Source organism: Salvia hispanica, chromosome 1, assembly GCF_029641045.1.
Source record: "Salvia hispanica isolate PSC_SH4W2 chromosome 1, Shi_PSC_v1, whole genome shotgun sequence".
Lineage (NCBI taxonomy): Eukaryota > Viridiplantae > Streptophyta > Magnoliopsida > Lamiales > Lamiaceae > Salvia > Salvia hispanica.
In genome coordinates, this window is record NC_142692.1 from 58,993,915 (window position 1) to 59,006,677 (window position 12,763).

The 12,763-nt window shown below is 35.4% G+C and overlaps 1 protein-coding gene and 1 pseudogene across 2 annotated transcripts; one reads left to right on the forward strand and one right to left on the reverse strand.

Moving 5' to 3' along the window:
* Positions 1–338: 338 nt before the first annotated feature.
* Positions 339–3,038, reverse strand: LOC148934217 (uncharacterized; annotated as a pseudogene).
* A 2,732-nt stretch (positions 3,039–5,770) lies between these two features.
* Positions 5,771–11,648, forward strand: LOC125217994 (uncharacterized). 2 transcript variants are annotated; one of them, XM_048119581.2, is made up of 13 exons: positions 5,771–6,012; positions 6,100–6,217; positions 6,323–6,401; positions 6,534–6,609; positions 7,730–7,813; positions 7,900–8,004; positions 8,443–8,523; positions 8,633–8,697; positions 9,490–9,559; positions 9,654–9,731; positions 10,548–10,645; positions 10,729–10,864; positions 11,251–11,648. In XM_048119581.2, exons 1-13 carry the CDS (start codon positions 5,959–5,961, stop codon positions 11,395–11,397), a joined length of 1,191 nt encoding a protein of 396 aa, XP_047975538.1. In that variant the 5' UTR covers positions 5,771–5,958; the 3' UTR covers positions 11,398–11,648. The 2 variants fall into 2 exon arrangements, with proteins under 2 accessions (XP_047975538.1, XP_047975537.1); XM_048119580.2 differs by having other exon boundaries at positions 5,772–6,012; positions 6,097–6,217.
* The last annotated feature ends 1,115 nt before the right edge of the window (positions 11,649–12,763 follow it).

Sequence of the window (12,763 nt, forward strand, 5' to 3'; positions counted from 1 at the left end):
AAATCCAGAATAGATTGACATAATTGTTGGGATGGATAGAGTGTTAGATTTTGTTTGTTATGTTCTTGTGTTGTTTGTGCTTGGATTGGATTATGTTATAAGCTTGGGTAAAATTGTGTTGTGAGCTTGGATGAGATTGTTAACAAAATGCATTCTTTAAAAAAAAAAAAACATTCTTATCAGCATATGCATTCCTTACAAAAAGACCATCAAACGTCTTTACAAAAACCAATATGCATTCATCACAAATCTGCATCTTTGCAAAATACCATATGCATGTTTACAAAAAACCATTATGTCTCCTTTCTAAAACAACTCCATAAAGCTCCTCTGCCTTATTAAACTTCCATACCCAAAGCTCTGGCAATCATTTCAAGTCCATCAATGCATCCCTGGTCTTTCAAATATGAAATGCATTCAATGGCAAGCTCCTTTGGAACTTCTAAGTTATGAGGGAGTTGTGCTACTCTGCTTAAAGCTTCCTTTCCCATATGGGGAAGTTTGTAGCTGTTATGTCCTCTAGCCTTCATGATCTCAACCATGCAACCTTGCAGTGATAGGAACACATTGTCTAATGTTACAGCAGATAGGTCCTCAAATGATTTCTCAACCGCCTTAACCAAATCATCAAGTGTCTTGCATGCAGTCTGCAATTGTAGTGATTGTATTGCTCTAAACCATCCTAAATCATTCACATTAGTGTCGGGTGAGTTTGGAGGTTGCTGCACAAGTTTCATAGTGAAACCATTTTGATTTGCAGCAGCCCTAAAATCAGGATCATCGTCCAGAATGTGTGGCTTTGCATTGTCTTGTTGGATATATATGCACTTGCTTGCACCTTCTGGCCATTTTTCAATTATTGCTGGTATGATCTGAATGCATGCATCACATTAGTCTATCATTAAGATATTGATCAAATACATGTATGTAGTGCAAAAATTAAAGGCATAAAAGTAATGCACATAGTATTACCTTATTGATCAAGAATTCCTTCGTCACAGCCTTTGTTATTCACTCATGCTAAATTTGCAATAAATATGTCACCCACAAGTGTATGGGCTATGTAGCACGTGGCAAGTTGAAATTATCGATCCTCGAAGACTAAATGCCGGCTTGAGTACTACGATGCAACTTTGAACACTATCTAGACTAATAGAAGGGGTTTTTGGTTTTTCTTAACTAAGATCAAAGAACAAGTAAACAAATAGCAAATTAGGAAAATAAAGCAAATAAAGGGTAGTTTTCACTCAAATTGGGAAGGTAGGGATATAGATCCGTTGGTATGGATCACAGGTGTTCACCTAGGGATCATGCTCATCTAAATGGTCTTATGTGTGGCTAGGAAGGTCAGGTTAATTGGTTAGACCCCCTCTCGGGTGCACCTAACGCATTGATCGGCCTCTAATGCCGGAGTCTCCTCCCTACACTTCGGAACTGACTCCTAAAACCTACAGACTCAAGCCCTCTCTCTAGCTATGCCTCTCTCGAGCACATACAACGCACGGAGTTGTTGGTTATTTAACAATCTAATCAAGCATCTCTCAATGACAATAATTAGAATAAGACATATCCAATTGGTAGCTAATCAATTAGACAATGAAAAAGCACAATAACCAACAAAACCACCACAAAAGAGATAGATAAGCATAAATCAAGGTTTAACCCATGGATTCCATATAAACTTCACCAATATCCCTAATAAAGACTTAGCCACTCATAGTGGAAGCTAAGACAAAGGAAAATACAAAAACATCAAAGGAAAACATAGTAAGAAAAGATAATAGAACTCCCTAAGGTGGACTTGATGTTGGGGAGAATCTTTCTTCTTCAATCTCTTGAAGATGGAAGCCTCCTTGCCTTCAATCCTCTTGGATCTTTCGATTTTTCTCTCAATTTGCAGTGGGGAAAGTTGGGGTTCGAAAATGAGTGAGAACCCCCTTTTATATTTGAAGCTGTCAAAAACACCCGACCGGGTGATTTGCAGGTGGCAAAACACCCGACCGGGTTTTCTCTCTGGAACCCGCTAGTTGCACGAAACACCCGACCGGGTTTTCCGAGAATGGAAAACACCCGGTCGGGTTTCTTCTCTGGAATCAGCCATTTGCTCCATTTTGCTCCGTTTTGACCTGTTTTTACTTCAAAACTCCGACAAACTCATTACTTCATCTAATTGATGACTATATGAGTGAAAACCTATTATAAACACCTTAATTCAACAAAAACATGGGTTAAACACCTCTAAGACCATCCTAAACTATGAGTTTGTCAGTTATGCTTTCGATAGGCTTAGTCTCCATAGTTCCTGCACTTCTATTTTTGCTTTTTCTCTTGGCTGGAACATGTTTTGTGAAAGGAAAAATTCCAATCTTTCCGTCAAATAAAACCTCTCCATTTTCTAAAATTAGTGGTCTAGTAACAGCACACATGAACATAATTTTTGAAATGAACCTTTTGTTTTGACATGTCCTATGTGGCTCAACCTCTCCCGGTGCCAAGTAATATCGTTGAGCTCCTTTCGTAATATAGAACCACTTTTCATCTATGTGGACAGTGTTGTGCATGTTCCTAAACTTGGTAGTGTTTAAAAACCTGTCTAGTTCTAAAGCTTCTAGGGAGAACCTTAATCTTAGCAGCTTGTTAGGGGTGGTTAAATCAGGGCGTATAGCTGAAGTGTGAGATCTGATCAGCCTTGCCTTCAACCATCTCCAAACTGTTGATTTACTGCATCCTAGTCCAATAGCTATACTTCTAATATTGCATCTTTTAGAAAGTTTCAGACCTTGAAATAAAGTAAGATCAAAGTGAATGATTTTTGAGTATTGTCTAGACTTCTTACCACTGACTAACTGGATTGCTTTTCCACTTTGTTATTGCTTCTTTGCAGCATTCCAATATCTTGTGCATGTCTGCCTTGATATCGAGAACTTAAGTTGAGCTTCCTTGAGTGTACCTCGTGGTGGTTTTCCTTTGATGCAACGTTCAAGGATGAATTGAACCACTTGGTTTCGTTGTTCCGAGGAGTATTCACGAGGCCTCATTCTCTCTTTTGTTTCTGTTTTGATCTTTCCAGTTTGATAGGATGTGTGAATATCAGATTATGTATTTATAGGCAGTAAATGCTTAAATTAGGCGCCAAGTCTGTAATTGTTTTGCTCTTTTGGTTCTGCCGCCATTTACAAAATTTTGGAGGTGGATTTGTAATCTATTTTTGGTTCTACCGCTAAGTAATGATATTTATTACACTTGATTTGGCTTTTGGTTCAAATAATTATGAATATGGAGTAAATTGAGTTGTATTTGCAGATTTCAAAAATGGCGCATAAATTAAATCAATATTTTAATTGGAGCATCTAATCAACTAATCTACTTAATTAGACAACCCACTTAAAACACTAATCATCAATTTCTTAATCTCCGTGCCCAAAAGATATGCCTCAAGTAACTTGGGACGGAGGGAGTAGGTCCCCACATTTCACTAACTCACTTCACTCACATTTTATTATTAAACCAATATAAAACGTAGGTCTCATATTCCACTAACTTTTTCAACCCACTATTCTTTACATTTCTTAAAACTCGTGCCCACAATAAGACTGGCTCATATTGTGGAACAGAGAGATAGTAAGTATGTCCCCACATTTCACTAACTCACTTCACTCACATTTTATTATAATACCAATATAAAACGTGGGTCTCATATTCCACTAACTTTTTCAACCCACTATTCTTTACATTTCTTAAAACTCGTGTCCACAATAAGAGTGACTCATATTGTGGAACGGAGAGACTGATTATTTTTACTAATGAAATATAATAATATATTAAACTTTCTTCCTACATTATAAATTAGAAACATAATGATAATAATTATACTACTCCCTCCATCCCACAAAAGATGTCACGCTTTCCTTTTTAGTTTGTCCCACAAAAGATGTCACATTTCCATTTTAGAAAAAAATTCTCTCTCACATTAATATAAAAATTATATTTTCTCTCTGCATCTAACACACAAAACAAAACCTCCTAAAATCCCGTGCCATCCTACAAGTGTGACATCTTTTGTGGGACGGAGGGAGTAGTATTTACTATATTATAATCATAAATAATACTCCATCCGTTCCCGATTAATTGTCACTCTTTGACCCGACACGAGTTTTAAGAAATATAAAGAAAAGTTGGTTGAAAAAGTTAGTGAAATGTAGAACCCACTTTTTTTATATTGATTTTATAATAAAATGTGAATGAAGTGAGTTAATGGAGTGTGAGACCTACTTACCATTTACGGTAAAAATGAAGTGTGACAATTATTGTGGGACGGACCGAAATGGAATAGAGTGACAATTAATCGGGGACGGAGGGAGTATTAATAAATATGATTATTATTATAATTTTAATATTTACTGATATTATATCGAATAAATTTATAATATAAAATTTTACTATGACTTTGTTGATTAATTAATAATTTATAAAATAATAATAATTATTATTATTTGATCATGATGTTATTAATTATATTATATCATATATTAAATTATTAAGTATTATTATAATAATACAAATTATAAATAATAATAATAATAATAATAATAATAATATACTACCTCTGTCCACGAATAAGAGTTCCGTTTTTCCATTTTAGTCCGTCCGCGAATAGGAGTGCCGGTTCACTTTTACCATAAATGGTAATAGGATCACACCTTCCACTAACTCACTCCACTCACATTTTATTTAAAACTAATATATACATGTGAGACCTCTGTTCCAATAATTTTTTCCACCTACTTTTCTTTATATTTCTTAAAACCCATTCCTTGGCGGCACGAGTTTTAAGAAATGTTAAGAAAATGGGTGGAAAAAAGTTAGTGGAATAAGGGTCTCACTTGTATATATTAGTCTTAAATGAAATGCGAGTGAAATGAGTTAGTGGAATGTGAGACCCTATTACCATTTATGGTAAAAGTGAACCGGGACTCCTATTCGCGGACGGACTAAAATGGAAAAACGGAACTTCTATTCGCGGACGGAGGGAGTAATACCTAAGAAAAATAGGATTAAGAATCCTGAAAATTTGATTAACTTACTTTCCTTGTTTTCAGGATTTTGATTACTTCTCAGTTTGATTAAAAAGCCAAACAAATATAGAAATTTAAAATTTAAGGAATCAAATTACTTTAATAATAGTGTGGATCTCATTATTCACTATCACTACTTTAAGTATCCCTCTCTTCCTCTCTTATTTTCTCAACTGTGCATTAATTCTCATGTCATTCAAATAACTTATTTTTATAGGATATAGGGAGTATACAAAAGTAGGACCCACAACTTGTTCCACTATATTTCTTATAATTCATGCTAAGTCAAACGCGGCCAATTACTGAGAGACATATGGGTATATTTTTTGAAAAATGTTTGGCCTATGCATAGCACGAAAGAACACACTAGTAGTCCTCCAATTCCATAGTAGCAGAGTTATTTTATTTTCTGCATTGAAAAAAATGATAATGAATAGTTAAAGTGGAGAAAGAGTATAATAAGAGAGAATAATATAGAGAAGATATTTATTATCTCTCTTACTTTACTCTTTATTCGATATAATTATTTATAATTATTTTTTTTAAATAAAAAAAAAACAAATGACTTTATTAACCTCAAAAAGAGGAAGTAGTACCTAACCAATGACAACCTATGCACTAGGTAATTAATACAGCCCCAAAATAGACATCTTATAAATCGTTCTAATCGATCTCCATCGATTTGGAGGAAATGACGGGCAAAACATTCAACAATCGTTCCTATCCATCGACCAAATCGAAGAAATCATATTTCAACATTTTCTATAAAACAAACGACCCCTTAGTGATTGTAGTGAGACTGATAAATCCACCATTTCTCTCTCGTTATAAAATTGACACTTACTTCTTTCTCACTGATCTTAGATCATTTTGCAATTGAAAAATGTCAGCTACATTGCATTCTCCGCTCTCTTCCTCTGCCATGCCCTCTTTCCAGGCATCTTCACTGCGTCTTTTGCATTCATACAGTCTAATTTGTGGGTTTTTTTTCTCTGATCTTTAATATGCTTGTTGATTGCAGCAGAGGAGAAGATTTTTAAGGTTCGCAATTCAATCCGCGAAGCCAAACTCCGGATTCAAGCATCAGAAAATATTTTCTTCAATTCGTGCTTCGGCTAGCTCCTCTTCGTCTCTTGACGCTGGTAAATTCATGTCGTTGTGATCTGATTTTTTTGCTGATTTTGATGCATGTATTGTCAGATTTGGGCGTTCCGTCATTTTATTTATTTTTATGAAAATGATGCTAGGTTTAAGCACTGAACTGGATGTGGTGACGGGTTATAGCGAGATCGTCCCCGACACTGTTGTTTTCGATGATTTTGAGAGGTTACATTTTGTATTAGTATCAATTGACGGCTTTCCTATTGAGTTTGTTAATCATTTTGTTTTATTTTACTTCTTTGTTAGGAAAATATATAATCTTGGTTTGTTGATTGTGTGACATTGTCATATTTATAGGTTTCCTCCAACTGCTGCCACTGTCAGCTCCTCTCTGCTCTTGGGTATTTGTAGCCTTCCCGACACTAAATTCAAGGTAATGGAGATTATCTTTGTATTTTCTGTTAAGTTTTCCATGATTGGGTTTTTAGCAATCTTGATTTCCATAGGCTAAGGGTGCCTTTCTACAAGAAGTGATCTATATATAAATGTGTCCTGTATCTTCTTAGATATTTAGAAGATAAATATATGTATTTTTTGTAATTTATAGTGCGTAAAATTGGTGTTTATATGATGTTCCATTTATGTTTAGTCCTCTTTGATCTGCATTAAAGGAAAAGAAACACTGGTTTCTCATTTTGGAAACAATTTGATCGTTGATGAAACTGTGTTATGTTATGTTGGACAACTGCTGAGGTGTGTTAAAAAAGCTTTGGTGTTAGAAAGCATTCATAGATTTAGTTGCATAATTTCCCAATATTAACACCTAGGACCAGGTACAGTGAAATATCAAAAGATAACTCCACAAGATAAAGAAGAAGATACCAGGAGAGGAGAAATTACAATACATGTAATATGCGTAACTCCTTTCTACCCCATGCACACATCCATGCATATCCTCAATTGTTACTAGTCAAAATGGCTGTCAAAGATGATAATAAAATTTACTCCATCCATCCCATAAAAATAAGTACACTTTCTTTCTTCGTTAGTCCCATGAAAGTATCTCATATCCATTTATGAAAAGTTCTTCCAAACTCATACATCAATTTATTTACAACTTATACCACTAGGGCCCACCATTAAACACTTATAATAATGTGGGTCTCACTATCCACTAACAGTATTTTAACTACTCTTTTCCCCATCTCTTTTACTTTACCAATTATGCATTAATTCCAGTGCCGTCCCAAATGTCATTTTTTTGGGACAGAGGGAGTAATGATGAGGGCATGAATAGAAAAAGAATTGGTAAAAGGTCTCATGGTGAAGACCAAGTCAATATGATAATAAAAAGCTAGTTCAAATATCAAATTAATATAATAGCAAATCTATCCCAATGAAAACTATTTTTAGAGAATAGTGATTATTCACAATAATGTTGATAATATCTTTTGAAACCCTCAACTTTTCCTGCTAAGATTACATATTTTATAGTGTGTATATAGATTTCAGTACCATATTTTATTGATTTTCTTTTTTACTGTCCTTTATAGAGTGCTGTTGATACTGCGTTGGCCTCTTCAGAGTGTTACACCTTAGAAAATTCTGATGATCGAATGTCTTGTTTCTTTGACAAGGTATGTTTAGTAACGCTTGAAAACTTAATCAAATACTATTAATTTCTAGTTAATACTGAATCCTAACTCCTGATACAAATCATCAGGCTTTGGTAAATGTTGGAGGTGATCTTGCAAAGCTTGTCCCTGGTCGTGTTTCAACCGAAGTCGACGCTCGTCTTGCATATGATACACATGGTATTATTAGGAAGGTAAATTTTACATGATTCCAAATTACTGCTTTAGCTTCTGCAGTTTGTTTTTGGCATAGTTAAAGTGACTGATTCAATATCTCCTCAATACTTATGTTTAGGATTTATATGATAAATATTGCTCCCATTATGTACTTTTATGCTTGAGAGTTGCTTGACTAAGAGACATCATCACTAACAACCTCCTTGGCCACATTTAGTTACTAAGATGCTAAAAGGGTTGTTCCTTTTCTTTTGCCATAACTACTTTATTCGACAGCTATTGCATTTATTTTTCATTTGATTGCTGTGAATTGGATTTTAGCTGTCAAATGATGTGAATAGAGTTATATGTATATGTATGAATGTATGCTGGATACGGGCAGCCTTTATCTAGTCAGTTTTTCACTGGCTTCCACTGACAATCAACTCAAATGTGAAACTGTATCGGCTTCCCAGGTGCATGACCTTTTGAAGCTGTATAATGAGATTGGAGTGTCTCCAGAGCGTCTATTGTTTAAAATCCCTTCAACTTGGCAAGTTAGTATTGCAGATTAATATCTAATATGCTTTCTCAAAGGAGAATTGGACTTTTAATCAATATTTTTACTTAGTTTGCTGCCTTTACCTTTAACCTCTTTATTTGTAGGGAATTGAGGCATCAAGGTTGCTAGAGTTGGAAGGTATACAGACTCATATGACTTTTGTATACAGGTACACTGAAGCTTGTATTTGATAGCTTATATTTGAAATATGAAGCAATGCCTCCAATTTTGTTACAATTTACGAACACTAGCTGGAGCCAAGCAGTGGCCTTTATTTCTTTTGCTTCTTCTAAGTGATAATTGTCTTGCAGTTCCAGTATTTTCTCTTCAAAATTCTCTTGAAATAAGAATGTTGTATCTCCCTTTTGTGCCGTGCTTGAGCTTGATAATTTATTTAATACTACAAAATGCTGGTAATTATGAAGTAACTGTGGAAGCTTTAGTTTTCCAGTTATGTGGATAACGGTAACCTTTGGATGAATGAAAAATCGATATCAATTCCCTCGCATTTCCACCCTTTTAACTGTCAAACAGTTCAGACAAATTATTTTTTCTTTTATCATTATTTATTTCTCTCTTATTTTTTATTAGAAACAACTAACAAGAACTCAAGAAGACAGACATATAATTGGGGGATTTGTTCTTCAAAGCTTATATAATTATTATTTGACGATTCTTTCTTTCTAAATTCTAATGCAATCTTATGCAATTTCTCTCATTCATAGTGGTAATTTCTAAAATAGTTTTGGCCTATGGTTTTTTCAACATTATACGAATTATATGTTCATGAATTCTAGATGAGTGGTCTTGATTATAACATAAAGATGTAAAACAAAAACAGAAATCCTCCGAGTTAAGTTTTTGTTTGAACCAGTTTCTATAGTTATATTCGTCAAGTTTGTGTATGCAATAATAGTTTTAATTGCTGCTATAACATTTTTGGCACTGTGTGTATGAACAGCTTCGTACAAGCTGCAGCTGCTGCTCAAGCTGGTGCTTCCGTTATTCAAATTTTTGTTGGCCGCCTTAGGGTAATGTCTTCCTATAGTTAGTAGATGGAGTACTAAAATGATATTCTTTTACTATAAATAGGATACAATAACGAAGTGTCATACATGGTAGTAGGACTGGGCACGCAACCATACTGGTGATCTGGAAATAGAAGCTGCTCTTAAAAGAGGAGAAGATCCCGGGTTGGCTTTGGTCAGTTTAACCATCTTTCTATCTCTACTTTAATACTAACACTGTGATAATGTATCATCCATCACTTTGCTTCATTGTTGTGGCAAAGTGAATAGTAATTGTATGCATTCAGGTGAATAGTCATGCTGCATGTGTCTTGTTTCTTGTTCATACCTAGAGCCTTAACAAGAATGTAAAAAATGACATAAAATATGCATTCTTATCACAGCTTCTTTTTTGTCTCATTGAGGGGGTTTTGGCTAAAGCTTATATTGGACATTTAGTAAACTCCAACATCTTGTAAGATGTTTGAAGAGCTTATAAAATGCAATTTCTCAAGAGCTTATAGGCTGTCACAATTTCGGATAATGAGAGAGTGATAGAGAGTCATATGCGAATCATGGGCAAATGAAATGGTAAGTGTGTATACGTCATAGTAGGGTAAGTTTTGTAAATTTGATTGTTGCTAATAAGATCATGGAAAAATAAGATGGAGTTAATGAACTTAAATATTTTGGAGCTTTTAAGTTATTGAAGCTTATTTTTAAATGTTGTATATTCTTTAGGATTTTATTTTATAAGCTCAGTCAGACAACCCCTAACTTTCTAATTCTACTGCTAAAACTCTGAGGCATCTTCTCTGTTTTCTGCACAAGGTAGAGGACCAATTGAAATGCCATAGAAAACATAATTGGCGACTCTCTCTCTCTCTCTCTCTCACACACACACACACGCACACGCACAAACACATCCCTCTCTTGTTCATCTTGTATTAAAAGAAAGAAGTAGAACCAATAATTTGCTAATTTTTTTTATGATGGTTATATCTCATTTCAGGTGACAAAAGCCTATAATTACGTGCACAAGTATGGGCATAATTCCAAATTAATGGCAGCAGCAGTTCGTAACAAACAGGATGTTTTTAATCTTTTAGGGTAACTACTTGTGTGTTTGTTTGTGTGTGTTATGCAGTCCCTGTTCTGAGTATCTAAAATTCTCTTAAATATTTCTCTTACAGAGTTGATTATATTATATCACCATTGAAGATATTGCAGTCTCTAAAAGAGTCTGTTACACCTCCTGATGAGAAATATTCTTTTGTGAGACGACTGTCACCACAATCAGCTGCTTCCTACAATTTCAGCGACGAAGAGGTTAGCTTTCCTTGTTTCACTTTATAATTTTCTATTTCAAATAGCACAATTAGTAGCCGGACTAACATGACGGGTGGAAAACTCTTTGGTCCTTAGGTATTATGAAAAATGGTTGACATTATAATATTAAATGAATTTCTGAAGTATGTAATCGTGTTGCACTAAATAACATTGTAGACCGGTAACATATTTTGAACCAAGTGGCTGTTTGCATGTGGTGATTGGGTAACAAGTGTTAAATAAAGTCATCTTAGTAATGAGCCTTTCCTGTGGCATTGAGATAACTGCATAGTGCAACTTTCGTATTTTGGGAAGAGTTGAGAAATGAAATAAAGTTGTAGTGATATAAGTTTGTCTGTTTCTTATCGCGTGAGTTAATATTTCAGCTTGTGACGTGGGACCAATATAGCTTTGCTTCTGCCCTGGGGCCTGCAGCAGTCGAGCTTCTAACTGCGGGGCTGGATAGTTATGCTAGCCAGTCAAAGCGGGTAGAAGAATTGTTTGGGAAGATATGGCCACCTCCTAATGTTTGAAGCATATTGGTGATAACCAAGATGATCTTGCTAATTACTCCTTTTATGTTATTCTTCACTGGGCTTCCAACGCACAATTTGCTGTTGTTATCGATGTCGTTGTTTAGAAAATAATCTCAGAGTACCTTATGAGGACATTGCGTTTCGTGTTCGACTTAAGTTCAGTTTCTGATGCTGCATGAGCTCCTCTTGTTTCATTTTTCTGGATGATCTATCTTCTCAAGTGTATGAAAATTGGCTACCGTTAATTATTTTGGCTGGACGGGCAAACATGGTCTAAGGTGGTGGGCATGGCGCAAGAATGTATCGGCCTGGCACATGGTGCCGATTGAGAACATGGTTGTAGTGTAAGAGCTAGATTAAAAATATCCACAACAGGTTATTCGATAAAGATTTTATTGTATGTAACTTACTGCAATAAATAAAGAAATTGAATTTGACCAAATTTATGGCATATAATTAATGTTCCAATTAAGTTGGGGAAATACTTTTAGATGCGGAAATTAAGAAATTGTTTTGAATGAATTAAATGAAAATAAAATAGTTTTAAATGAGAGAGGAAAAAAAGTAGGAGAGAAGGGAAGTATAATCGTAATCGATGATGCAGCATATTTGATCGTTGCGGTTGCGAACCTTGAATATGATTATGGTTTCGGATCAAATCAGCAAATTTAAGTTGGTATTTATTGATTTTTTTTTGTTTTTCAATGATTTTTTTTTCTCAATTTTCCCAATTTTTTTGGTTTGAGGCATAAAACGGTGGTTATGTGCAACTTATCAGTTCAAAGGTTTTACATTGAAACCGAACGTATAGAATCGATAATCGTAGTCGATTTGACCTAGATATGGTTAAGAGCATCCACAGTAGGGGCGCCCCGATCGCGGCTAAGCCGCGTCTGTCTACTGTGGCGGAAGAGGCCGCCCTGGAGGCGGACGATTTTTGGGGGCGGAAGGGCTTTCACCCCGAATGCGCCGAGGACGAGCCGGAGGAGAGAGAATCGCGGCGGCCACTGCAGCTATCTATTGCACGGCGAAACCGCCGCAGCGGTCGCCGATTTAATTTTTTTTTTTTTTTTTTAATTTCGGATTTTTAATTATTTTTATAATAAATATTCCTCCCATTTTCATCTTCTCTCCACACACATCTTCACACCCATTTCACTTTCTATCCAATTTTTCTATCTCTAAAAATTTGTGAATTTCCATTGCTATGGATGATTTGTAGAATGAAGCATGAGATTCTTTGATTCAAGAGGTGCAGAGGGAAGCCGACGAGGAGGATGAGGCGGCGACGGCGGCGATCCCTCGTGAGATTCGTCATCGTCGGACAATCCCACGAGACCATGTCGGAGCGGCTGAGCGGCTT

Bases quoted from the DNA above. Each gene is read 5' to 3' on its own strand.
- LOC125217994 (XM_048119580.2), top strand. From the start codon at position 5,959: ATGTCAGCTACATTGCATTCTCCGCTCTCTTCCTCTGCCATGCCCTCT. The intron at 8,524-8,632 runs GTTAGTATTGCA...CTTTATTTGTAG, and splicing joins AAATCCCTTCAACTTGGCAA to GGAATTGAGGCATCAAGGTT. The intron at 10,865-11,250 runs GTTAGCTTTCCT...TTAATATTTCAG, and splicing joins ACAATTTCAGCGACGAAGAG to CTTGTGACGTGGGACCAATA.